Source organism: Leptosomus discolor, chromosome 8 (assembly GCF_034619465.1).
Source record: "Leptosomus discolor isolate bLepDis1 chromosome 8, bLepDis1.hap2, whole genome shotgun sequence".
NCBI classification, from domain to species: Eukaryota; Metazoa; Chordata; class Aves; order Leptosomiformes; family Leptosomidae; genus Leptosomus; species Leptosomus discolor.
In genome coordinates, this window is record NC_141398.1 from 59,024,967 (window position 1) to 59,048,065 (window position 23,099).

General features: G+C 60.2%; 2 protein-coding genes across 3 annotated transcripts; both read right to left on the reverse strand.

The window, feature by feature from the left end:
- Positions 1-1,144: 1,144 nt before the first annotated feature.
- On the reverse strand, positions 1,145-16,553 carry LOC104344313 (dual specificity protein phosphatase 22-A). The gene is made up of 7 exons (XM_086469474.1): positions 16,533-16,553; positions 14,953-14,986; positions 14,224-14,306; positions 9,627-9,676; positions 6,421-6,495; positions 5,855-6,026; positions 1,145-1,351 (listed from the first exon to the last, which is right to left on the reverse strand). The coding sequence occupies exons 1-7, from the start codon at positions 16,551-16,553 to the stop codon at positions 1,145-1,147; spliced, it is 642 nt and encodes a 213-aa protein (XP_086325600.1).
- A 1,460-nt stretch (positions 16,554-18,013) lies between these two features.
- On the reverse strand, positions 18,014-22,900 carry COX4I1 (cytochrome c oxidase subunit 4I1). Of its 2 annotated transcripts, none has more exons than XM_086469167.1 (5): positions 22,871-22,900; positions 21,965-22,044; positions 21,211-21,378; positions 20,205-20,336; positions 18,014-18,281 (listed from the first exon to the last, which is right to left on the reverse strand). In XM_086469167.1, exons 2-5 carry the CDS (start codon positions 22,041-22,043, stop codon positions 18,145-18,147), a joined length of 516 nt encoding a protein of 171 aa, XP_086325293.1. In that variant the 5' UTR covers position 22,044; positions 22,871-22,900; the 3' UTR covers positions 18,014-18,144. The 2 variants fall into 2 exon arrangements, with proteins under 2 accessions (XP_086325293.1, XP_086325291.1); XM_086469165.1 differs by having other exon boundaries at positions 21,965-22,075; positions 22,871-22,887.
- Positions 22,901-23,099: the final 199 nt, after the last annotated feature.

Genomic DNA, 23,099 nt, shown 5'->3' on the forward strand with positions numbered 1-23,099 from the left:
GTTTTAATCACTCTCCTCTTTATTAAGAGCCGGGTGAGTCACCCCCAGTGCTGTCACACTCCCAGTACCCAGAAATTTTCATCAAGGGAATCCCTAGAAATATTTTAAATGTGCTTTATTTTTTTTTTTTCTCAGAAGGGATCATAGAACAGATATTTTTGAGAAGCCAAGTAAGGTCTTCATAGCAAAAGGCCAAGCTGGCAAGGAGGATGTGAAGGTTTAAATGTAGAAGGGCTGTGTCGAGGAGTTGGACCCTCCTTTGTAGGATGGATGCGGGGAATCCTGGCAAAAGGAAGCCCGTGCTTCGGAAATGTGTGTGGGTTCGGGATGAAAAAAGGGAGAGGGTCGAGGCCTTTCCACGTTAAAAAGGCTGTTGGAAAGGAACAGTGTTAAGTTGGGCTGTGGGTTGACTGAATCCAAATCAGCGACTGGTTTCTTTTGCAACCAAGGACATTCAGATTGGGCGGCAGGGGAAACCCAAAACCGCTCCGGCTCCGGGGATGGAAGCTGTGGGGACAGGCAGCCTCCAGCACCGCTGGATTTCCCCCCTCCCTGGACGGGTGGGTTAAGAAAAAAGCCAGACAGCCCATCTGCCAAGGACAGCCCGGCCCAGGAAAGTCCATGATGAGGCATCTCCAGCCCCTCTCCCCATCCCACGGGGTGGCAGCCGGGCTTGGTAGCCCACCCACACCCCCAGGACCCCTCCCTCCCTCCTCGGGGCAGCCTCGTGGGCTGCATCGGCCCCCAGCTTCACTGCAGAGCAGAAGAGGAGGTTCCCTCTCCCCGTCTCATCCCGCCTTGGCATCGCCGTGCCCTGTTGGAGGAGCGCCCGGGTACGGTGCTGCTGGAGAGAGGGACGGGGCTTGCGGCTGCTTTGGGTGATGGAAAAGTGGCCGCAATCCACTGGGGAATGGGAGCAAGACACTGTCATCCATCAACTGCCTCGTCCAAAAGTATACACAGAGCCAAGAGGAGGGTCTGTGAGTCCTGACCCCTCCTCGCTCCAACCCTTGAGCCCGCGGCCGAGGCTGGCCCTGGCTTCTTGCTGCCCCAGACAGACACGAACGCCCGCGGGCGCTTGGCAAAGGGAAGACTGAGTTTTCCAAGCCCCAGGGCCAACGTCTGCCTGCCAGCAGCCGGCCGCTTATCTGTTCATCCATCTGCTTCTGCTGGAGCCACCTGCGTGGTAGGGGAGCGGGGAGGTGGGAGCTGGAGAGTGGAGCCAGGAGCAATCCCTGCTCCCCAGCTGCTGCTCCTTCTGCCTCTGCTCCTGCTGGGCTAGCAAGCGCTGCAGCTCCTCCTGGTCCTTGAACGGGTTCCTGCCGTACTCGCGGCGGATCCAGGCGCGGTACTGCCAGGATAAAGCCAAAAAGAGATTGTCAGGGTCACCGGGGGCTGAGATATCCCCCGGGTTGAAAGCTGGGGTTTGCAAGAACTCCGGTGGAAAGCAGCGAGCCGAGCGAGGGCGATGCCCGCTGCATCCCAGCCGCAACCTCAGGTGAGGCCGAGGGATCCCCAGCAAGCAGAAAGGTCTCAGATTCAGGAGCTCACACGCCACAACCGCATCGTACGAGAGATACAACAGCGCGTCCCCCCGCAAACCGAGCGCTCCCCGCATCCCCAGGCGGACCCGGAGATCCGGCAGCATCCTCAGCTTCTCACCCCGGCCGCAGCCGGCACAGCAGCTTTATTTACTCCTCGTTGCCGAGAAGCTGCTGCCGCTCCTCGTGTGCCCCGGTTCCCGTAAGAAAAGCTTCCCCACGCTTTCTCCCCACCGTGGCAGCCCCGGGGACAGGCTGCACTCGCTGCCACGAGCTGCACGGCCAAGTCAGCTCTTGCATGCTGAGGCAGGTTTGTTTGCAGAGCATCTTGCTCACCACCAAGCAGTTGGGGGGTGCCTCTCCTGTCCCGTGTCCCCCCCCCCCCCCGAAGGCTGTTCTGGTGGCAGAAGCATGCAGGTGGCCGGGGGCCAGCTGGCAGCAAGCGGAGGTCCAGAGATGGTTGGGAAGCGAGAGACGGTTCGTAGAAACGCTTCCCGCTACTGCCGGGATGAGAAACAGGCAGATGGGCCCGGACTGCAGCGCCCGAGAGCGCGGGCAGGAACGGGCAGGTCTGCCAGGACCCGCCGTGCCAGCTGCCCGGTGCTGGCAGGGAGCAGGCAGAGCTTCACCATCTTCCAAAATAGCTGGGAAGCGGCTGCTCCAGCAAGCAGGACTTACTGGGATGAGCGGTGGGAGCAATCCCAGCAATACCAAACCCCTTACAAAAAGGATGGAGGGCGCAGAGTCAGGAACGTGAAACCTGCAGGCGCAAAAGGTCCAGACACCGAGCACGGGGTAGCACTGGGATGGGCACGGGGTGGTGCTGGGGGAACCAGAGGGAGAGGGCAGGCAGCCCCCATGAGCTGCCCAGCCTCAGCACCCCAGAGATGCCCCTGCGACAGCTCCAGCTTCCCCGGGTGCCGCAGCAGCACCCCACGGCCAGGAGGCACCGAGCTCACACCAAGGGTGTGGGATGCAGGACAGCTCAGCCCTGTCCTGCCACGGGGACCACGAGCTGCAAGAGGAGAATGTCTGAGACTGACCCCGGTGGCATCTCCCCTTCCTGCAGCCAGGGAAAGTCAGCTGGGGGATTTCCACCGGGAATGTCTGGATTTCCCAAATCCACTCCCTCAGACCGCGGGACTCACCACGGCTGCTGCGCACTCGCCGCCTGCAAGAAGGAAGACCCCTCGTTCTGGGCAGACCCCAAGAACCAAGGCTGGTTGCTAGAAAACAGCCCCTGGGAAGGGAGTCCCAAAGGATTTTGGACGTGATTTGGAGCAAGCATCCATGCCAACCGTTCCCAACTCATGGGGGGAACATCCTTCCCATGAAAACCATCTTGAAGGATGAAGCTCCACGGGGAGACCAGTCTGGCCACGGAGGCTCGGCACCCACCGAGGCTCAGCACCCACCGCTCAGCCTCGGAGCTGGCTCCCACCATCCGGCAAAGGAGGGAAGGAGCCAGCGAGAAGCCGGGGGAATCACCCTGCTGCTGCTGCCAGGCGTTTCCTTTTAAAGCCAGAGCAAGAAGTGGTTACAGCCCGTTTCCTCCAGCGCTGACCACTAACTCGCTGCTCTCCTCCTCTCTCCTGGGGCCAGGAGCACTGATCCCACATGGGACAACACCAGGGCGGGGGAAAGGCAGCCGGGCCATGGTGTGCCAGCACCACAGGGGGACCTTGGGGCAAGGGGGTGACAGGTCCGTCACCTGAACGCCCGTCTGTGCCCTCTCTCACATCCACGTCATCTTCTCTGCGCTCACTTAGTTCCTTTTCTAACCTTACCCGTCATCCTGCTGCTGCTCTTGGTCCCTTCCTTCCTTCTTTATCCATCCAGCCCCGATAAGCGCCCTTTGCCAGCTCGAAACCACAGCTGCACGCTCAGGGCGTGCTTCCTGCGGCGAGGGGCCGCCTGGCCAGTCCCAGGCAGCATCTTCCCCATTTTGACCTCCGAGGGTCCCGTCGGAGGGTCCCTGTTCCGGATCGAGGCAGCCGAGGGATGCTCGCCCGCAGCCCTAGGGAGGAGGCCCCCAGGAGGTCCCCAGAAGGACCGACCTGTCCCTCGCAGGTTTTAACCAACAAGAAATGGGGCTTTTCCTCCCGCGCTGCCTGCCCAGCCCGTATCCACGTCTTCCCCCAAGCGCTGCGTTTCCAGATTGCTGCCTGCCGGGATGAAAGCTGGGCTAAATGGGGAAACTGAGCCTCTTTTCTATCCTCAGCAAGAGCTGAAGCTCAGGTCACAACACCCTGGCTCTTGCACCCGACCTACACACGTGGAAAATCACCCCAAAGCCACAAACGGGAGCAAGGTGTGACCTCCCACAGCCAAGGTAAGCAAGCCAGCTGCTGCTTGGCATGAAGCAAGGCACAAGACCCAGGCAGCATCGGGTCCCACGGGCTCCTGGCCACGTAGGTACGTGCCTATAGCGCCCACCACCCCACGGGACCCCCAAACATCCAGGGACTGCCCGCAAGTCCCTTCCTCTTGCATAGGCGGAGGGCGCAGGGACGAGCGGGACGTCGCCGGCTGGGTTGGAGCATCCCTCCTGGCTCTTCCCCTTCTTCAAATGCAGCTGTGGGTGAGTAATGCCAGAGCACTCCCTGCTCCAGCACCCAGCCTTCGCCCCCGGGGCCGTGCCAGCAGCAGTCCACCCACAGCTTCCCTCCCCGATGCTGCGACCGTGGGGAACACGGCGCGTTTCAAGTAAAAGGCGGCTTTTGCCAAACCCCCGCGGCTCAGAAAAACCCATCCGAGCGCCTCCACCCTTCGCTCTGCTTTTGGTATTTTCAGGGAAATGCTTGCAAAGCCCCCGGCAAAGCTTCGAGGTGGTGAAAGAGCAGAATCCAAGGGAAAGGGAGGAAAGTCTGGTGCCTGCTGAGCCCAGCCTGGATTTTGGGGAGCAAGAGGAATAACTCGGATGGAGCAGGGGGCGCAGCGACCCCCGCGTCACGGTCTGTGCTGGGACGCAACCAGAGTGTGGGAAGGGTTGGGGAGAGCTGGCCCAGCCAGGGGAAGCCCCGGAGGGAATCTCCAGTGCTGTGGGTGTTTTGTAATCCCTCGGACCATCTTCTGCCCCCGCTGCAGGAGCGTTTTTGCAAGCCGGGGTGATAACGGGACAGGGCTGCGTCCCACGTGGCACAGCACTTGCCCGCTCCCTCCGGCACCCCAGGGAAGGGAACTCGGCAGCGGGGAAGGGGCTGACACTTGAGGCAATGTCACATGCTGTCCCTGCCCCTCTCCTGGGAGGAGAGAAATCCCCTTGAAGGGCTCACGGACCGAGGGACCACTGGGGCCCCGCCGCTGTTTGCCACAGGGCCGTTGCACCACGTTTGTGGCGACAGCGGATGGAGGGGCTTCGCCTCCAGGGATGGAACTGAGTTTAGGGGTGACTTGGGCCGCGAGATGCCTTGTATACAGCGAGCTGTGGGTTACTCTCTCCTTGCAGAGGGCCAGCTGTGGCCCCTGTGCCCTCCCGGGGCAGTTTTGGACCCCAGTCCTTTGCTGTGGAGCCCAGGGCCGGGCAGAGGAGCAGAGTCCGGTGTGGGAGGCTGGAGGGCAGCCGGGGAGCTGGGTGCAAGCTGGGCTTTTAAAGGTCTTTCCCTTTGCTTTCTGGGTCAAAAGTGCAGCTCTGATGTGTGCAGCTAGTGCTCTCCCGAGTAAACATGGCACTGTCGCTCCCAGCCGCTGGCAGCCAGCTCGGCTCAGTTAAAGCATCATCCCTCCCTTGCACGGGACGGGAACCCACCCAGCCAGGGCTTCTGCTCTCCTAAAACCTACTCCTCCACACCATTTTTGGGGAGGAAAGAGGAGAATTTCTCCTCCAACACTTGCTCCTGGCCGTTGCCCGCCTCTAAAAGCTGTCAGAGGAAGCCCAGCCAGATCCAAGCACGCCCAGACATCCCCAAGCTGCTCACAAGAGCTGTCCTCCCTCTCCCCCCTTTCTGCCTCCGGCTCCCGCTCTATTCCCAGGAACTGGCCCAGCGCCCTTACTGGGGCTCCCGGGGAACTTACTGCTTGCCCATTCCTCCCGCTGTGTCCTCGCTGACCTCTCGAGAAAAGCACTGGGGGTTTTAAAGAGCTTTTTTTAAGTGCGCTCGCATAACGTCTGGGCAATTCTTTTTTTTTTTTTTTTTTGATTATTATTATCTTTTTTTTTTTTTTTTTTTTGTGGCATGCAAACCCCAAAATCCCCAGGTAATAAATAGCACGCACAAAGGCCAGCTCAGGCAAAGAGCTGCATGCAAACAAGCCGTGCCTGCTTGCAAACTCCGCAGCCACGTATATAAGGGGACGGCGGCGTGGGAACGTACCTCCTGCAGCAAGGTCACCTCGTACTCCTGCAGCTGCTGCTGGAAGCCGAAGTTGGGGCTGACGTAGGACCGCACGGCCCTGGTGGCAGCCAGGCAGCCCTCCCAGCCGAGCTCGGTCACTGTCATGAGGTAAGCCACCAGGACGGTGGTGCTGCGGGAGACCCCAGCCAGGCTGGTGGGACGCGAGAGAGCGGCGTCAGGGAGAGGTATTCCCACCCCACGGCGAGGAACACCCGTGGGATGCATCTTCCCGTGGCCACCCGCTCTCACTGGGGGGCTCATGGGGTTCCTCAGCCATGGGTTGGGTGCGGGTAAGGGGCAGGAGGGCGCCGCTGGTGGGCTTGGCCAAGTGGCTTCCCCTCGTCCCCCCCTCTTTGGATGCTCAGGTTTTCAGTGCGTGGACCACCCATCCCCAGGGCTCTCGGCCGTGAGGACCTTCCCCTGTTGCTCTCCCACTGTTCCTTGCCTTCTCCTCTTCTTCCTCCCCACCACAAGTGACGTTTGACGTCGAGGACACTTTCTGGGAGCCCATCCCCACCTCCCCCAGGGCCGATGCGCGCGCTCACCAATGGACCAGGCAGCCTCCCCCACCGAGCCGGCACTCGTGGATGAACTTGATGCACTCCTTAAAATGCTGCAGCCTGCAAGGAGAGCGGCAGGGAGGTGAGGATGGGAGGGCTGCTCACCCTTGCGAGGCACCTGGCCACACCAGCAGCAGCGGTTGCGTGTCCCCCTCCCTGGGACTTCCCACCACCCTGGGGACACCAGCGCGGGGTGGGAGCAGAGATCCTGCCTCTGCCCAGCGAAAGCGGAGGGGCTGATCTTCATCTGCCAGGAAGGAAATGACCTGGGAGATTTTCCGGGGGATTTCCTGCTTCCCAAGGAATCAGGAACGGGTTGATGCCGTCAGCCAAAGCAGCTCGAGGAGGACCTCAGGGAGACAGCCTCCAGGGCAAGGTGCCATCTAGTGCCCAAGAGACAAGGACATCCCCACATCCGAGGTTGTCCTGAGCCATCGCCTCACCCCTAATTCCCAAATGATGCCCAAAACCACCCAGTTCCCTCCAAGGGAAAGATGCTGGTGGGGAAAAAGGCAGGGAGAAGCTGTCTCCTGAGGCGTTTTGCCTGCAGGTCCCACAATGGTGCAACTCCCCCTCCTCATCCCAAGCAGCCTCTCCATCCTTTTCCCACCCAAGGGAGGGCACGGAGAGGTGCCCATACCAGGGAGATCTAGCTGCCAGCAACAGCACCGGCTTGTCCCCAGATAGCTGCCTGCATTCCTGAAAGCATAACCAGTAACTACCAGTAAGGCAGAGGGAGCGCGTTAACCCTAACCAGTGAGTTCCACAGCAAAACGGGGCAGGTCAGGGAGCCAGGGCTTTCTGGCAGCTCAGCTGCAATGCACTAGGGTGCTTCTCTGCTTCTTAGGGACCTAGAAAACAGGGTAGATAACTCTGTAGGTACTGATGAGACAGAGGTGGGTGTTTGTGAGAGGGTCACGGGCTCCAGTGAGACACATCCCTCCTGCTCATCACTGCACGGGATGTGGAAGCTGCTGCCAATCCCTCCCCAAGACAGGAGGCATCTCCAAGAGCTCACGCTGAGCCAGGTATTCAGCTCTCTGGCCCACATTTGCGATAAACGCTGCCCATCCCTGCTCTCTCTCGCAGCCATGCTGAGCCTTGGGGTAGTTTTGTGGCAGAAAACCTGATTCTGGGTAATTTGGGTTGCTGATGGACTCCCTGACCTGACTGCCCGGCACAACAGCCCCAGCTTTTCGGGGAGGAGAAGAGGGTCCCCTTGGCACAGCCGAGGCAGAGCCGCCCGGCAGTGAGTGTGGGAGCCAGCAGCGCCTCTGCCCCGGCGCCGGACTTCCTCTGCCTCCGCGTGATGGGGTGGGCGTGCGCCTGCACGGCCTTCCTGATTTCTCAGAAGCCAAGGCACGAGCTACCACAGAGTTATTCCCCCCGTGCCCCTCACCGAGGACTCGCTCCCAGTGGGGCTCAGAGCTGGCTTCCTCGCGGGGACGAGGCAGAAGCCTCCAAAACCTCCCCCGTCCCTGTTAACCCGTCAAAGGGGAGGCTCTTCACCCTTCCCTGGAAAGGGGATCGAAGGGGATGCTGCTCTTCACCCTTCCCTGGAAGGGTCAGGTGCCTTCTAAGAAACCAACCAAGGATGTACCCTGAACTAGCAGGGGGTTCCGCTGCCCAAGAAGAGGAGGAGAGATGGAGGAATCTCTGAAGCTGCATCAAGAAAAATATTGAGCTGTTCAGCCCTGGAAGGAGACGTCAGTCCATGGCTCCTCGTGGGCTACAATTTCGCCTCCTTCTCAACCCCCCATAAGAGAGTATCACCATTCAGAGGGACGTTTCCCTGCCCAAAGCTTCTCCCGAGGGCTTTCTCCTCATCCTCCTCATCTTCACAGAGCAGACAGCATCCCCCAGGGCCTGCACATGTTGCCTACACAGGGCCAAGCTCTCCAGCTCCCGGTCCTCCGCTTCAGCCGCTTGGCTGGGACCAGCAGGGATGCACCTTGCTTGCAAGGACACGATGCTGTCGCCTGCAGCTCCCTCGGCACCCTCGCTGCCCTCCTCCAGCCCGCTCCGTGCACACAGCATCGCTCTCCCAACCCATCCCAAAGGGAGGGAGGTGAACGCTTTGGTCACCCCGTCCATCCTCACCCACTCCACGGGGCGGGTTTTCCCCAGGCAGCAAGCCAGAGGAAAGCTCTCCCCTTGTTTTTTCCAGCCTTGAAGCGTGGGATCGGGGCACAGAGCCTGGTAACGCTGAGAGCCACTGAGGTCCTGAGTCAAAATTATCTCCTCTGCAGGAGACAAAGTTCACCAGGATTGTGAAATCCAAGGCATAAACTGACAAGCAGAAAACAGTTCCTTGAATAAGTCTTCCGGCAGCCAGTCTTATTATTTTTTTTTTTTCTCTCCTTTCAGTAGACATGCCACAAATGCAAAGAAATGAGAGAAGAGAAAAAAAAAATAACAACCAGAAAACCCAGTTCTTGCTGAGGCAGGGTTTTCTTGTAAAGCTTCTCTTTCCGCTCAGCGGGAGCATGAGCAAGCAGAATCACACCCCCGGGCACGGCTGCTCCCAAGGATGCTGGAAAACCGGCACCTCCGCAAACAGGCTTCGGTTCGGTCGCTGCGCGTGAAGTTTCGATCCTTTTTTTTAGGGTTTGATTGGGGAGAAAAATCCCTCGGAGTCGCCCATTTTCGGGGTGCCTGCCACCCAAAGCAGCAGCAGGGGTGCTGCCACCCCTCCCCGTACCAGCAGCACCCGCACCCACCGCGCCCCAGCACCGCGCCCCATGAAAGCCTGGGGCTTCCTTGCAGCGTCTCTCACCACCTTCCTCTCAAGAATGTTGTCAAAAGACTTACAAGTATCTAAGCTTTGCAAAAACGTTGGTTTTAATAAATATTTTATTTCTCTTTCCAAGGAGAATGCCTGGATGCAAACCCCTGTCTGTCTAAACCCACCAAAAAAGCCCCAATTTTCAACGCTGCCCAGTAGAATAATTCCGAAATTTGGTGGAAAATTAAATGTACTGGCTGCAAACACACACAGGGACAGATTTTAAAGCCCTACAAATGCTATTTACCGCCTGAGAACGAACCACAGCTTTTTTCGAGCTCAGCAACGACACAAAGTTTTCACAGCACGAGCGAACTGAACCTTCACCCTGCAGAACCTGAGCTTTTACCGACCGACAACGGCCAACACGCGATGCTGGGAGGCAAAAGGATGGCAAAGGACTTACAGGTTTTGACTGGATGAATCCGAGGCCGAGATGCAGAGATAGGTCATGTCCTGCAATACGAAGGTGGTGGCGATAATAAGATACCGCTGAGAAACACCAAATTCCCCACTTCTCTCTTTTCCCTCTCCCCCGCTGACCCTTCGGTGAGGGGAAAGCCACAATCTGCTTTCGAGTACCACCACCCCGCTCCCCACACCTAGGCAGAACCACAGCGTGGCACATCCATCCCACCCCAGGCTATTTCCCTCCCTATTTCGGCCCAGAGGAGAAGCCAGGCTGTGGGGAACTGCTCAGGAACCCCCCCAAAACTGAGCCACCCCTCTCCCAGGGCCCCGACCACCAAGCCCCGTCAGGAAGACGTGTGCGAACAGGCACTGGTGAAGTCGCTCTCATCAATGAGTTATTTCCTCCCCGTCCTTTTAATACACAATAAATCATCCTGCCGCATGTTGGCGTAGGTCAGATTACTTTCCTTTCTTTAAAACATCGCTTCCTCGATCCTCCCTGTTCTGAGCTAAAATTAGATCCTTTTCATCTGAGGGGATTTTTTTTTTTTTTTCTTGTTTTATTTTTTTCTTCGTGAAATGGGTGGAAATCCTGCCAGTCAGAGCCGAAACGGCCCAGCACCGGGGATTACCCCATCTCCATCATCTCCCCGCGGCACCGCTGCTGATGCAGCCCAACCCCACGGGCCCACCCTCGCTTCCCTCCAGCCCAGGGCAAGTTGGGAGGCTGGAAAAAGCTGATTATTTCAGGAGAGAAGGGGCAGAGTGGGAATATTTTTGCGCTGTAAAGACCCACGTGGCGAGGATGGGGACGGGTGGGCTTCGCCGTGCGTCTCCTCTCCCATCCCATCCATCCCCCCTCCCTCCAGCTCCACCCCGCAGCCTCTCACGGGATGGGGACGAGGTGGCACGACGATGGGCCCTTTGCCGGCTCTTCTTGGCGTGCCAGTTGGCTGCTGCCCACCTGAAGGAGCTGCTGGAGAGGCCGGGGTAGGGAGGGGAAATGGAGACAGCGGGTTCCTCATCCACACCCCCGGCCAAACTGCGGCTCCCCAGGGGTTGGCGGGCGCAGGCGGGAGCTCGGCGGTTGGCAGGCGACCGTGCACCCTGCAGGGGCACGGGGACCAGCAAGCAAACACCGGCAGGTTTGGAGGGGGGATAAGTCCTGATCGGTGGTGGCTCCCCAAAACCTGGCTGCGCCACGCCGTGCCTCGCACCAGCCCGACCTCCCCGCGGCAAGGAGAGCCACCAAGCCACCGTGCCAACCGGGGGAGCCGCCAAAACGACCCCGGCCCTTCCCCAAACCATGACCCACACCCTGCTCCTGGATTAACTGCGGGGCTCCCAGCGGCTTTCCCTTCCCGGCGGGGCTGGGTGCCCCCCATCCCACCTCGGGGACCTGGGCCACGCATGGGAACGGCGCTGGGGTTTGCGGTTCCCAACCCTGGGCCGTGATTGACACGTTGCTCAACCCACCATGCCTTTCCAGTTCCCCTTTCCGCCAGCTTGCTCCGTGTTGTAAGCTCGCCGGGCGGTTTGCTCCCCGTCTGGCCGTGCCCCGAGCCCCATCACCCCCCCCCCAGCTGCTGCCCCTTCTCCAGCCGTTGCTCTGCACCGATTTTAGGCGCCCTCCTTCCTTCTTTCTCCCCCCCCCTCCTCCCCGCTCCACGTTACTCAACGCCTCAGCGAGGCCAAAGGCTCGAGGTGGCGTTTCGCTGGGGCTCCACCGTGGCCCCCCAAAGGATGAAAGGTCCACGCAGCCCCCTTTGCAGTCCGCAGCATCCCAGGATTTGGGAGCCGGCAGCGGGTCCGACGCCGGGATGAACGAAGCACAAGTTGGACGCGGCCGTCGGCTGCAGGATGAGCCGCGTGGCCCCAGCATCCCCCCTCCAAGGGGCTGCTCCTCCTGCAAGGAGGGTCCGTGCAGGCAGGATTTGTGCACGAAAGACCCAGCATCAACCCACCGGGCAGCTCCCTCCTGCCTCAGTTTCCCCCGACCCAAGCGGTCTGCGGGTGGACGGGGTGGCGGGGCAACCGGGCAGGCAAAGGCAGGGCGGCCCAGCACCCCTGTCCTGGAGATGGGTGGGGGGTAGGGGGGTGCTCTGGGGTGCTCTGAGCCCCCTCCCTCCCCGTCGGGGCTGGAGGCGGCCCCGGTGCTGCCATCCGCGGGCCGCCGCCGCCCTCTCGCGGTTCTCCCCGCGGCAGTACCGGGCACCCCGGCCGGTCCCGGCCCCGCCAGCGCTGCGGCTGCATAACTTCACCCCAAAAAAACATCAAGGAGGTGGTCGTACCCCCCAAAACACCCTGTTTTCCTGTCCCCCAAAAGCCAGGGCTGAGCCCTTTTGGGTGCGATTCCACATGGCACGGTGCAAACCCGTGCAAACTGGTGCAAATCCAGCACTGCTTCTCCCCTCCCCGCTCCACGCCAGGAGAAGACCATGTGCGTCCACCTGCACCTTCCCAGTCCCTGTTCCCCCAGCACCTTCACCCTAAAAAAACATTGAGGAGGTGGTTGTGCCCCCCAAAACACCCCGTTCCCCCATCCCCCAAAAGCCAGCGCTGAGCCCTTTTGGGTGCAATTCCACATTGCACGGTGCAAACCCGTACAAACTGGTGTAGATCTGTGCAAACTGGTGCCAATCCAGCACTGCTTCTCCCCTCCCTGCCCCACACCAGGAGAAGACCATGTGCGTCCACCTGCACCTTCCCAGCCCCTGCTCCCCCAGCACCTTCACCCTAAAAAACCATCAAGGAGGTGGTCGTGCCCCCCAAAACACCCCATTGCCCCATCCCCTGAAGCCAGTGCTGAGCCCTTTCACACCGTGCAATGTTGAATTGCACTCAAACTGGTGCAAATCCAGCACTGCTTCTCCCCCCCCCCGCCCTGCCCCACACCAGGAGAAGACCACGTGTGTCCACCTGCACCTTCCCAGCCCCTGTTCCCCCAGCACCTTCACCCTAAAAAAACATCAAGGAGGTGGTTGTGCCCCCCAAAACACCCTGTTCCCCTGTCCCCCAAAAGCCAGCGCTGAGCCCTTTTGGGTGCAATTCCACATTGCACGGTGCAAACCCGTACAAACTGGTGCAAATCCGTGCAAACTGGTGCAAATCCAGCACTGCTTCTCCCCTCCCTGCCCCACGCCAGGAGAAGACCATGTGCGTCCACCTGCACCTTCCCAGCCCCTGTTCCCCCAGCACCTTCACCCTAAAAAACCATTGAGGAGGTGGTTGTGCCCCCCAAAACACCCCGTTCCCCCATCCCCTGAAGCCAGTGCTGAGCCCTTTCACACCGTGCAATGTTGAATTGCACTCAAACTGGTGCAAATCCAGCACTGCTTCTCCCCCCCCCCCGCCCTGCCCCACACCAGGAGAAGACCACGTGTGTCCACCTGCATCTTCCCAGTCCCTGTTCCCCCAGCACCTTCACCCTAAAAAACCATCAAGGAGGTGGTTGTGCCCCCCAAAACACCCTGTTCCTGTCCCCCAAAAGCCAGCGCTGAGCCCTTTTGGTTGCAATTCAGTATTGCATGGTGCAAACTGGTGCAAATCCAGCACTGCTTCTCCCCCCTGCCCTGCCCCACACCAGGAGAAGACCACGTGTGTCCACCTGCACCTTCCCAGCCCCTGTTCCCCCAGCACCTTCACCCTAAAAAACCATTGAGGAGGTGGTTGTGCCCCCCAAAACACCCCGTTCCCCCATCCCCCAAAAGCCAGGGCTGAGCCCTTTCGGGTGCGATTCAACATTGCACAGTGCAAACCCGTGCAAACTGGTGTAGATCCGTGCAAACTGGTGCAAATCCAGCACTGCTTCTCCCCTCCCTGCCCCACACCAGGAGAAGACCACGTGTGTCCACCTGCATCTTCCCAGCCCCTGTTCCCCCAGCACCTTCACCCTAAAAAACCATTGAGGAGGTGGTTGTGCCCCCCAAAACACCCCGTTCCCCCATCCCCTGAAGCCAGTGCTGAGCCCTTCCACACCGTGCAATGTTGAATTGCACTCAAACTGGTGCAAATCCAGCACTGCTTCTCCCCCCCCCCGCCCTGCCCCACACCAGGAGAAGACCACGTGTGTCCACCTGCACCTTCCCAGCCCCTGTTCCCCCAGCACCTTCACCCTAAAAAAACATCAAGGAGGTGGTTGTGCCCCCCAAAACACCCTGTTCCTGTCCCCCAAAAGCCAGCGCTGAGCCCTTTTGGTTGCAATTCAGTATTGCATGGTGCAAACTGGTGCAAATCCAGCACTGCTTCTCCCCCCTGCCCTGCCCCAGACCAGGAGAAGACCACGTGTGTCCACCTGCACCTTCCCAGCCTCTGCTCCCCCAGCACCTTCACCCTAAAAAAACATCAAAGAGGTGGTCGTGCTCCTCAAAACACCCCTGAAAGTCAGCACTGAGCCCTTTTGGGTGCGATTCCACATAGCACGGTGCAAATCCGTGCAAACTGGTGCAAATCCGTGCAAACTGGTGCAAATCCAGCACCGCTTCTCCCCTCTCCACCCCGTGCCAGGAGAAGACCAAGCGGAGCCCACCTGCACCTTCCCAGCCCCTACTCCCCCAGGGGGGTCCCCCACGTCCCCCCACCCGGGTGCTCACCTCCAGCACCGGCTTGGCGCTGTTGTGGACAGAGAGGATGTGTGTCACCCCGTTCCTCAGCAGGTTTTCCCGGTCCTCAGAGTCTGGAAGCAGGAGTGGCACAGTGTCACCTGCCCTCCTGGGAGATCTGCTGGGTCAAGCACCCACCAGCAACCCGCATCCATCACCCTCAGCCCCTCGACACCCCATGCCAGCCCCCTCCTGCTGTTGCTCACCCCACACGACGCAGGAAGGGAGCTGGGGCACCTCCGTCAAAGCAAAATCCCCCTCGGATGGGGTATTCAGCAGGCTCCTAAAGCCACCCCCAAACCCAGAAATTATCCTGCTAGCTTGGAAAGGGCTGTTGTGTCCTCGTTCTTCGGTGAAACCCAAGCTTCACCCTGCTCCCCACGGGGCCAGAGGTCCCAGGGAAAAAGCCAGGCGTGGGTGGACTGTAAATATTGTCTCAGCAAACACGGGGAGGTTTCCAGCCGTGCCAGGGGTTTCCTGGTACGCCGGCATGGCTGGTGAGCACAGCTCCCCACAGACATCCTTTTCCCAGTCTGGAGCTGCCCGGGGCCACTTGCCATGGAGACAGGGCTTTTGGGGGGCTTTGGCTCTCTGGAAGATGCTGAGGTCCCCAGCCAGGAGCAGGCACAGGGAGCCCCTGAGGAGAGGGGCTCCTCCAGCCCCACGGGCTGCCCAGGGATCCCACCGCAACGGGGAGGCGGAGGAGGGAAAGGCACTCACCGCGGATGTTCCCGAGGTAAAGGCCTTTGACAACCTGGGAGGTGACAAAAAGGAGAGAGATTTCAGGCGACGCCGGGCACCACGTGCGGCGGGAGCATCAAGCTGCACGTGTGGCACCAGCAGGAGCAGGACACCCAGCCCCAGGCTCCCCAGGCAACGAGAAACCAAGCACCTCCCTCAGGGAACCATCTCCGTTAGGCCGAACCACCAGCCCAAACCCCTCCAGGAGGGCAGAGCTCAGGGAAAAAATCAGCCCCATCGATGGAGAAGCCTTGCATGGGGTCCTACTGCTGCCAGAAAAGCAGCGCTGAGGGCTGGATCTTCCCAAAACAGCTCAGCCCATCTCAGCCTCCTCCTTCAAGGTGGGACTCCAGGGGGGGACCCCCTCCTGGTTCCCTTCCTCTCCCCACTGCAGCTCGGTTTTGTTTTGCTGTTCTATAGCAACCCCCTCTTGCAAACAGTTTCAAAGGTGGCCTCTGCCAGCTGGGGACGGACAGGCACAGGCACAGGCTATTTATAATCATTTGCTGGCCAGGATGTTGGAGTAAGTGCCATCAAGTACGCAAATTTGGTCTCCCAACTCGCTGCTGCAGGAGAAAAAGGGGCAGCTCAGGGTATTTATGCCCACCAGAGCGGTTTCCAGGGGCACAGAAAGGAAGAGCTGATGACCAGTTGGACTTGTTTGCACCCGTTTGGCAGAAAACACCCAGTTTGAGAGGCGGTAGGCAGGGGTTTCAGGGTGACAGCCAGCCCAGCTCTACCCAGCTGAACCCCAGCCCACTCCTGGGGTACAAACACCTGGATTTGGCAAACGTCTGTGCCCAGCCCAGCACAAGCTGTTACCACTAAAAGGGGAACGCCGAGCCCAGTCAAAGCCAGATCCTCCACCACGAATGTGTCTGCACCAACCCAGCTCCTGGCAAAGGCAGCCCGGGCTCCCCAAGAGGGTTTGGGGACACCGGGAAGGCTGGAAAAGCCACTTTGCAGGTCGGGTTGTGTCTGCAGGGGGTGAAAGCACGGTGCTGAATCACACCAGAGCCACGCAGAGAGAATTTGCCCTGATCTGGTCTCTGTTTTCATCCCAGAGTCTAATTTTAAACTGGAGAACGCACATACCAAGCGGTTATTTAAGGATACCAACAGAAACCAACTCCCTCTGCCAGCTCCGGAGTTCAGCTGAGCAACAAGCAGCAGCAAACCCCCAAATTTCTCACATGGCTGTGGCACAGGGGGTGGCCAGGGGAGGAAATTTCCCTGCAGGGACCCTCCTCAGCCCTGAGGATGCTCATGTCACAGCCTTACCCCCCCAAGGGTCGAGCATCCGAAGCCAGCTCTTCCTTTCCTAACCCCCTGCAGACACTTCGCTCCTCACTTCGGGTAGAAACCCGGGGATCGCCGTTTGCTTTCAAATTCCCTTTCTGAAGCGCTTGAAGTTTCAGAGGGGAACGAGAAAGGGGAGAGGCAAACGGTTGTATTCAGGGTATTTTGGTGGTCTGGGAACGAGCATCCCCCTGGGCTGCAGGAGAAAGGTCCTGCGTAAGGAGGACACGCTGGCCAGCATCCCACCAGCCCCCCAGTACCTTGCTCATGCCAGTCCCCATGGGTTTTCCTCTCCCCAGGATCAGGATTCAGGTGGATTCTTGGTATCTGTAAATAAACACCCGAAAATCCCAGATCGGAGAGTGAGGTCTTCCCCGCCTCCGACAGCAGGAGCAGGACAAAGGGGGAACGTGAGCCAGGAGGGGAGCGTGCAGAGCCCCGGCAAACTCAGCTCACGTACCAGCTACAGGCTGCGCCGGCAGGTCCCCTGGGCGAAGGGGACGGAGGAGAGCGGCCGGTGCCAGACTGGGGAGGATGAAATAAGGATCCCAGCCCGTGGCGAGGCTCAGGTTTCTCTCCCCGGGGCTTTCGTAGCCTTTTGGGGAGGGGGAAGAGGAGGACGGACTCCCTCGTCCCAGCGAGGCTCGCCGGGCTCTGCTCTGGGATGCCACGGGCTGGTCCAAGCCCCGCACTCTGCAGGATTTCTCTCCCATTCATCCTCGTTCCTCCCAGTCCGAGGGAACGAGAGCAGAATTCGGAATTAGGCGCTTACCTCGAAAACCAGAAGGTTCCCCCGCGCGACGGGGAGCACCGAGGATAAGCCCATCTCCCCCGCTCCCGCTAGGAAGGGAGGTCGGAGGAGCTGCAAAGCAGCGCTGGGATTCCAGCCCAGGCTTCACAACATCCCTTTTCGAAGCAGAGGCACCGGCAGCTCGCCATCCCCCTCGCAGAGCGGGGCTATCAGCCTGCCAGGGCCGTGGGAAGAGCAGAGAAAAAGCCAGAGCCCAGTGAAAACCCCGCAGCCACGGCCAGTCTGCGGCTCTGTCCCCCCTCGTGACACCCCCAGACATTCCACCTCGGGGATCTTTCGGATGCAGGAAGGGGAAGCTCATCCCTGAACTCCCACCAGACCACCTCACCTTAAAAACCTTCCCTGAATTCCTCTGACTGGGAGGGAAAGGCTGGCCAGCCCCCAGCAGGCTGAGACACCCCCCCCCCCCAGGCTTTCCACCACGGCTGCTAAACACCAGCGTGGATTTAAAACCGGGACAGTCATCGGGCCAAGAGCAAAGTGAAGCCGAAGCTTGTTCCCGTGTCTTCCCAGGGGTGTTTTTAAACACAAGGCAGAAGTTTGCCTGCGGGTTGGCAGCTACAGGCAGAGCAAAGGCACCAGCTCCCTCCCCAAAAGCATTAAACCCCGAACCAGAGCTCGTTCAGACCCGTGTTTAACAAAAATCTCGCAGATGTTCCCCCGAAACGCAGCAGTGAACACCTTCAGCTCACCCCAAGGCACCAACCACCATCACCTCACCCCAAGGCACCAACCGTGCTTCGGGGTTTCACCTGACCCTGTTCTTGGCGGAATTAGACCCAGTCATTCTCGCTCTCCCTCCCAAACCCGCGTGGTCTGAGCGGCACCGCTGCCTTTTGGAGCGCCGAGCCGGGGTTGGAGGACTACCTGACCCCACGACCCGCCCTCCCAGCACCACAAACGCCTCCAAAGATGAAGAAAAAGGAAACATTCAAGTTATTCAGACATTTATTAGCATCTATGTAGGTGGAGAGGTTGTTCCAGTACAGAAGCCACGAGGTCACGCACGGGTGATGGAATCGTTTTCGTCTTCAAGCGGCGCCAGGTTCGGCGGAGCCGCTTCACTTCTTCCACTCGTTCTTCTCAAAATCCCACTGGGCAGAGATGCCCTCCACGGGATTGATCCGCATGTCCAACATCCTCTTCGTCTGCGCCGCCAGCCAGTCGTCGGAGAAGGTGTGCGGGATGGGGCCGTACACTGCGGGGCGGGAGGAGCCCGGGGGGGACACCGAGGCCCCAGCGTCACCGGCGAAAAGCTTTTAGTCCCCCCGCTGCACGCCCACGCCCTCCCCCTTCGCACCGACCTGCCCCCCCATCGCCCCATCCCAGCTCTGAAGCATTTGCAGAATCATAGAACATCAAGGGTGGGAAGGGACCTCGAAGGATCATCCAGCCCAACCCCCCTGCCAGGGCAGGACCAGCCAGAGGAGGTCACACAGGAACGTGTCCAGGGAGGGTTTTGGATGTCTCCAGAGAAGGAGACCCCCACCCCGTCTCTGGGCAGCCTGTGCCGGGGCTCTGTCACCCTCCCAGGGAAGAAGTTTTTCCTGATGTTCATGTGGAACCTCCTACGCTCCAGCTTGCACCCGTCACCCCTTGTCCCGTCACTGGCCACCACTGAGAAGAACCCGGCTCCATCCTCCTGACACTCGTCCTTTACGTATTTATGGACATTAAGGTCACCCCCCTTTTGCATATTTATCAACGTTGATGAGGTCACCCCTCAGTCTCCTCTTCTCCAAGCTCAAGAGCCCCAGCTCCCTCAGCCTTTCATCCTGAGGGAGATGTTCCACCCCCTCCATCCCCTCTGTGGCTCTGCGCTGGACTCTTCCCAGCGGTTCCCCGTCCTTCTGGAACTGGGACACCCAGAACTGGACACCCTATTCCAGATGGAGTCTCCCCAGGGCAGAGCAGAGGGGAAGGAGAACTTCTCTCCACCTACTGACCATCCCCTTCTAATCCACCCCAGGGTGCCACGGGCCTCCTTGGCCACGAGGGCCCGTTGCTGGCTCGTGGTCATCCTGCTGCCCGCCAGGACCCCCGGGTCCCTTTCCCCTACGCTGCTCTCCAACAGCTCAGTCCCCAACCTGGACTGGGACACGGGGCTGGTCTTCCCCAGCTGCAAGACTGGACACTTGCCCTTGTTGTGGTTCGTTACACGTCCCCCCCCCCAGCTCTCCAGGTCCCTCTGGGTGGCAGCACAGCCCCCTGGTGCCTCAGCCACTCCCCCCCTTCAGCTCAGCCGCGGTGACACGTCGACCCCCTGTTCACCAGTGAAGGGTTGTACCAAGACAATGGCCCCCTCCTGCCCCCCAACGGGCTCGTCCTCGCCCCCCAACGGCCCCCTCCTCGCCCCCCAACGGCCCCCTCCTCGCCCCCCAACGGCCCCCTCCTCGCCCCCCAACGGCCCCCAACGGCCCCCTCCTCGCCCCCCAACGGCCCCCTCCTCGCCCCCCAACGGCCCCCAACGGCCCCCTCCTCGCCCCCCAACGGCCCCCTCCTCGCCCCCCAACGGCCCCCTCCTCGCCCCCCCAACGGCCCCCTCCTGCCCCTCAACGGCCCCCTCCTCGCCCCCAACGGCCCCCTCCTGCCCCCCAACGGCCCCCTCCTCGCCCCCCAACGGCCCCCTCCTGCCCCCCAACGGCCCCCTCCTCGCCCCCCAACGGCCCCCTCCTGCCCCCCAACGGCCCCCTCCTGCCCTCCCACCAGGAGCGCCTGAAGCCTCCGGACAGAGTAGCTTGCTGAACCGCATGGGATCGTGTTCAAGGAAGCCAAACCCGGCAGAAACCCAAAGGTTTCCCACCAAGGCGGCACTAAGCTTTGGCCACGGGAGGTTTCACAGGGAGGGGAAGCTCCAGGACCACCAGTGTGTCCCCACTCCTTCCTCTCCTCCCACCAAAGCTCTCCCCACCTTTCTACGAGTCACCTGCCCGAATATTTACGCCGATCTCCATGAAGCTACGCCTCCAGAACGGAGTCCAACAAACAGCAACCACCAGGAGGCCACCCAACGGCTCCTCAACCCGCTCCTCTGACCCCCCCCCAGCCAGAATTCTCTCCGTTCCCCACCAGGTATCGCTTGATCCCGCTCTTCAATTCACGAGTGACGTCGTTTACTTACTGTAATGTTTCTGCCAGATGAGGATGAGCCCGGTGACCCCGAGGAAGAACAGCACCCCGCCGAGGACGGTCTTCCACTCGTTCGTTCCCCTGTTCATTTCCGCGTAGCTCTCGTTAAATTTGATACGATACACTGCCAAAAAAAATAGAAATTAAAAGCATCAAATCATTTTCTTTTACTGAAAACGACCCGCAGGCAACACGCCGCTCTCCAGAGGGAGGGGATCAACGCTGCCCCGAAGGGAAAGGCCTGCCAGGGGGCACGGTGGTCTCCTTCCCTCCCTCCAGGCTGGTTTTCGACCACAAAGCTTCCCAGCACGGATAATCTGGACGGGGATGCGCCTCAAAAGGCTTCTCACTGCGGCCCACGAGATTTGGAAGTGCGGGAGAGCGGTAGATTTGGGGAAGGTTTACGAGGATTCGAGCGGTTCCCAAAAGTTTGACACCTCCTGGCCGCCGCAGGGGCGGGCGCAGCGCCGGGCAGAGGTGAGGTTCTCACTCCCACACCAGCAGGAAAAGCTGATGTTGTTTTATTTGCGAGTCCAAACGCCCGCTCGGCGCTTTGGCCACGTGAAATTGGGTAGCCCCAAGGTCAGTGCTCGCTAACACTCAGGCACACGGGGTTTGTGTCACTCAGCTGGACCCACAAGCGTTGTAGTGATGAGATTTTATTTTTCCTCCTGGCTTGCTGAGAGCCAACAGGACTCCAGAAACAAACAGGATTACATTTTGGTTTCTGGAAGGGGAAGAAATCGCTGAACTTGACCTCAGGCACTTCCTGCAACAGCCCCGAGGGGGCCAGGGACACAAACCACCGCTCTCCCCCAGGAGCTCCAGCACAAAGCTCCTTCACGGCTGCGCTGGCAGAGCCCTGGGGAAGGGCAAGGTTTGGCAGCTGCCCTGCCAGGCACCGGGTTTTCTGGTCAAAGTCACCCATAACACACGGGAAACGGATTTGACGGCGTCACTGCCGGCTGTGAGGTCACTCAACCCCCCCCTGCACCTACGTTCCACTTTCTCATCGAGGGACAGAGCGGTCCAGGACGCCTTTTCCTTCTCTTTCAGCGCCTTCTGCTGAGCAGAGAGATCCCTGACGAAGGCCACGTCGGGCAGGGGAACCTCCCGACGGTCGACGTAGGCCGGGAGGCTGAAATCGTCTGCTTTGACGACGCCAGCTGAACAGAGGGGACACCCAGTCAAGCTTCCCCATGCCAACAGCTCTTACTGGTTACAATACACACAAAAAAAAAACAACCCCAAACCCAACAGCTCAGTCAAAAAAGTGATGACAGTTAAGGAATCCAGGAGGGAAAAAGCCTTCTGGAGGAGGCTTTCATCAGGGAGAAAGAGGGAAAAGAGAGAGGCCTTACAGCAGGTGCTATTTTAAGAGCGTAAAAATGAAGCAGAAAGGGGATCTATGCAAAAAGCAACATCCAAAATGACTTTTTTAATGTCTCAGCCACCTCTGTCTCCAGCTGTCACAGCGATCACCTCCCCTACCAACCACCCAGAGCCCCTCCACACCTTTCCCATCCCAATTTCTGCCTGGCCCTCGGCCCTGCCTGCGCCTCCGCGGTGCCACCTGCCGGCCCTGCCTGCTCAGAGCCCCTGTCACCACCAGCCCAGGCACCAACCGCCCCCCCCCCCCCCTCCTCCAGCCCAATTCTTAGCCCAGCCCCGGCAGCAGCTTTTTGCGTTTCCTTTGAAGCGCTTGTTTCATCCCCCTCACTAAAAACAGAAGCAGCAGCAGCCGCCACCTACCGTGCCCGTGGGCTCTCAGGCAGACGGAGGTGGAAATGGCTCTCTTCCCAACGAGGCTGAACACCCTCGAAGCCAACATCCTGCCGGCACAAAACAGCAGCAGGTGAGGCGCTGTCAGAGTGTAAGAACACCGTTTTCTAGCTGTCTATCAAAAAAAAAAAACCAAAGAAAAAAACAGCCTAGAGGTTTCCTGCCCCCTCCCCGAAGGGCATCACAAAGAACCACTCCAGGCTTTATCAGGGACATACCCCAAGTGAGATAAGTTTTCCTCTCTGCCTTTTTCCCCCCCCGCAGCCTCCTGTATTTGAGCCCAAAGGGATTCCTTTCTTCAAAGGAGCCTCCTGGGATGCTTTTGCTCGGGAACAAATCATCACCGGGCGCCAGGCAGGAGCCCCAGGCGAGGCTAAACGCGTCCGCTGAGGGAATTCTCCAGCAGCGAACGACGCCGGCCCGTCCAAGGCTGACGCCCAGCTAACGGTTTCTCCCACAGCCCCGCACGCCCGGTTTAACCCGCTCCAGGATCGGGGTTTCTCCGATTTCAGCTAAAAAACCCCCGGCCCCCCTCCACGGCGAAGTGAGAGTGGAGCCCGCGGCCCACGCGTGACCTTGGCGTGGGCCTCCCGGCGCAGGGAGACACCGCCGGTGTCACCCACGGCGGGGAGACCTCACGCCCGCCCCGACACGACAGGCGATAGGACACCGCGGCCCCATCAAGCGGAGGGGGAGGCCGCAGCGCTTCCCCCCCCCCCCATCTCCCACCACCTCGCCGCAACCCCGCGCTGCCCCGCCCGCTGTGGCGGGTGGAGGAGGCGGGGAAGGCCCGCCCTACCAGCGGCGGGGAGCTGGAGACCCCCCGGTACCCGGTACCCCCCACCCCGTCCCCGCCGCCCGCCGCGGCCTAACGACCTGGCGACCGTCCTCTACGCCGGGCTGCGACCGGAAGGAGGCGCCGGGCGGAAGCGCGGTGCACGCTGGGAAGGCGCGGGCGAGCGAGTAGCCGCGAGGGAGCGGCCTCTACCCCGCGGGGGTTGACGGGATACAGGCGGACCGTCGCTCGCGTTTTTACGACAGCGCTTAAGGCGCTTGGCGGCGTTTAGCGACACTTGGCGGCGGGCGGGTTGAGGGGAGGCGGTGG

What these genes read in the sequence shown, in the direction of transcription:
- LOC104344313 (XM_086469474.1), bottom strand. Translation starts at nt 16,553, where the DNA reads ATGGGGACTGGCATGAGCAAG. An exon ending in TGGGGACTGGCATGAGCAAG is followed by an intron (nt 14,987 to 16,532) that starts GTACTGGGGGGC and finishes GTCACCTCCCAG; the next exon opens with GTTGTCAAAGGCCTTTACCT. An exon ending in GGAGGCTGCCTGGTCCATTG is followed by an intron (nt 6,027 to 6,420) that starts GTGAGCGCGCGC and finishes GCGTCCCACCAG; the next exon opens with CCTGGCTGGGGTCTCCCGCA.
- COX4I1 (XM_086469167.1), bottom strand. Translation starts at nt 22,043, where the DNA reads ATGTTGGCTTCGAGGGTGTTCAGCCTCGTTGGGAAGAGAGCCATTTCC. An exon ending in CCTGAGAGCCCACGGGCACG is followed by an intron (nt 21,379 to 21,964) that starts GTAGGTGGCGGC and finishes CCCTCTGTTCAG; the next exon opens with CTGGCGTCGTCAAAGCAGAC. An exon ending in CATCTGGCAGAAACATTACA is followed by an intron (nt 18,282 to 20,204) that starts GTAAGTAAACGA and finishes CCCGCCCCGCAG; the next exon opens with TGTACGGCCCCATCCCGCAC.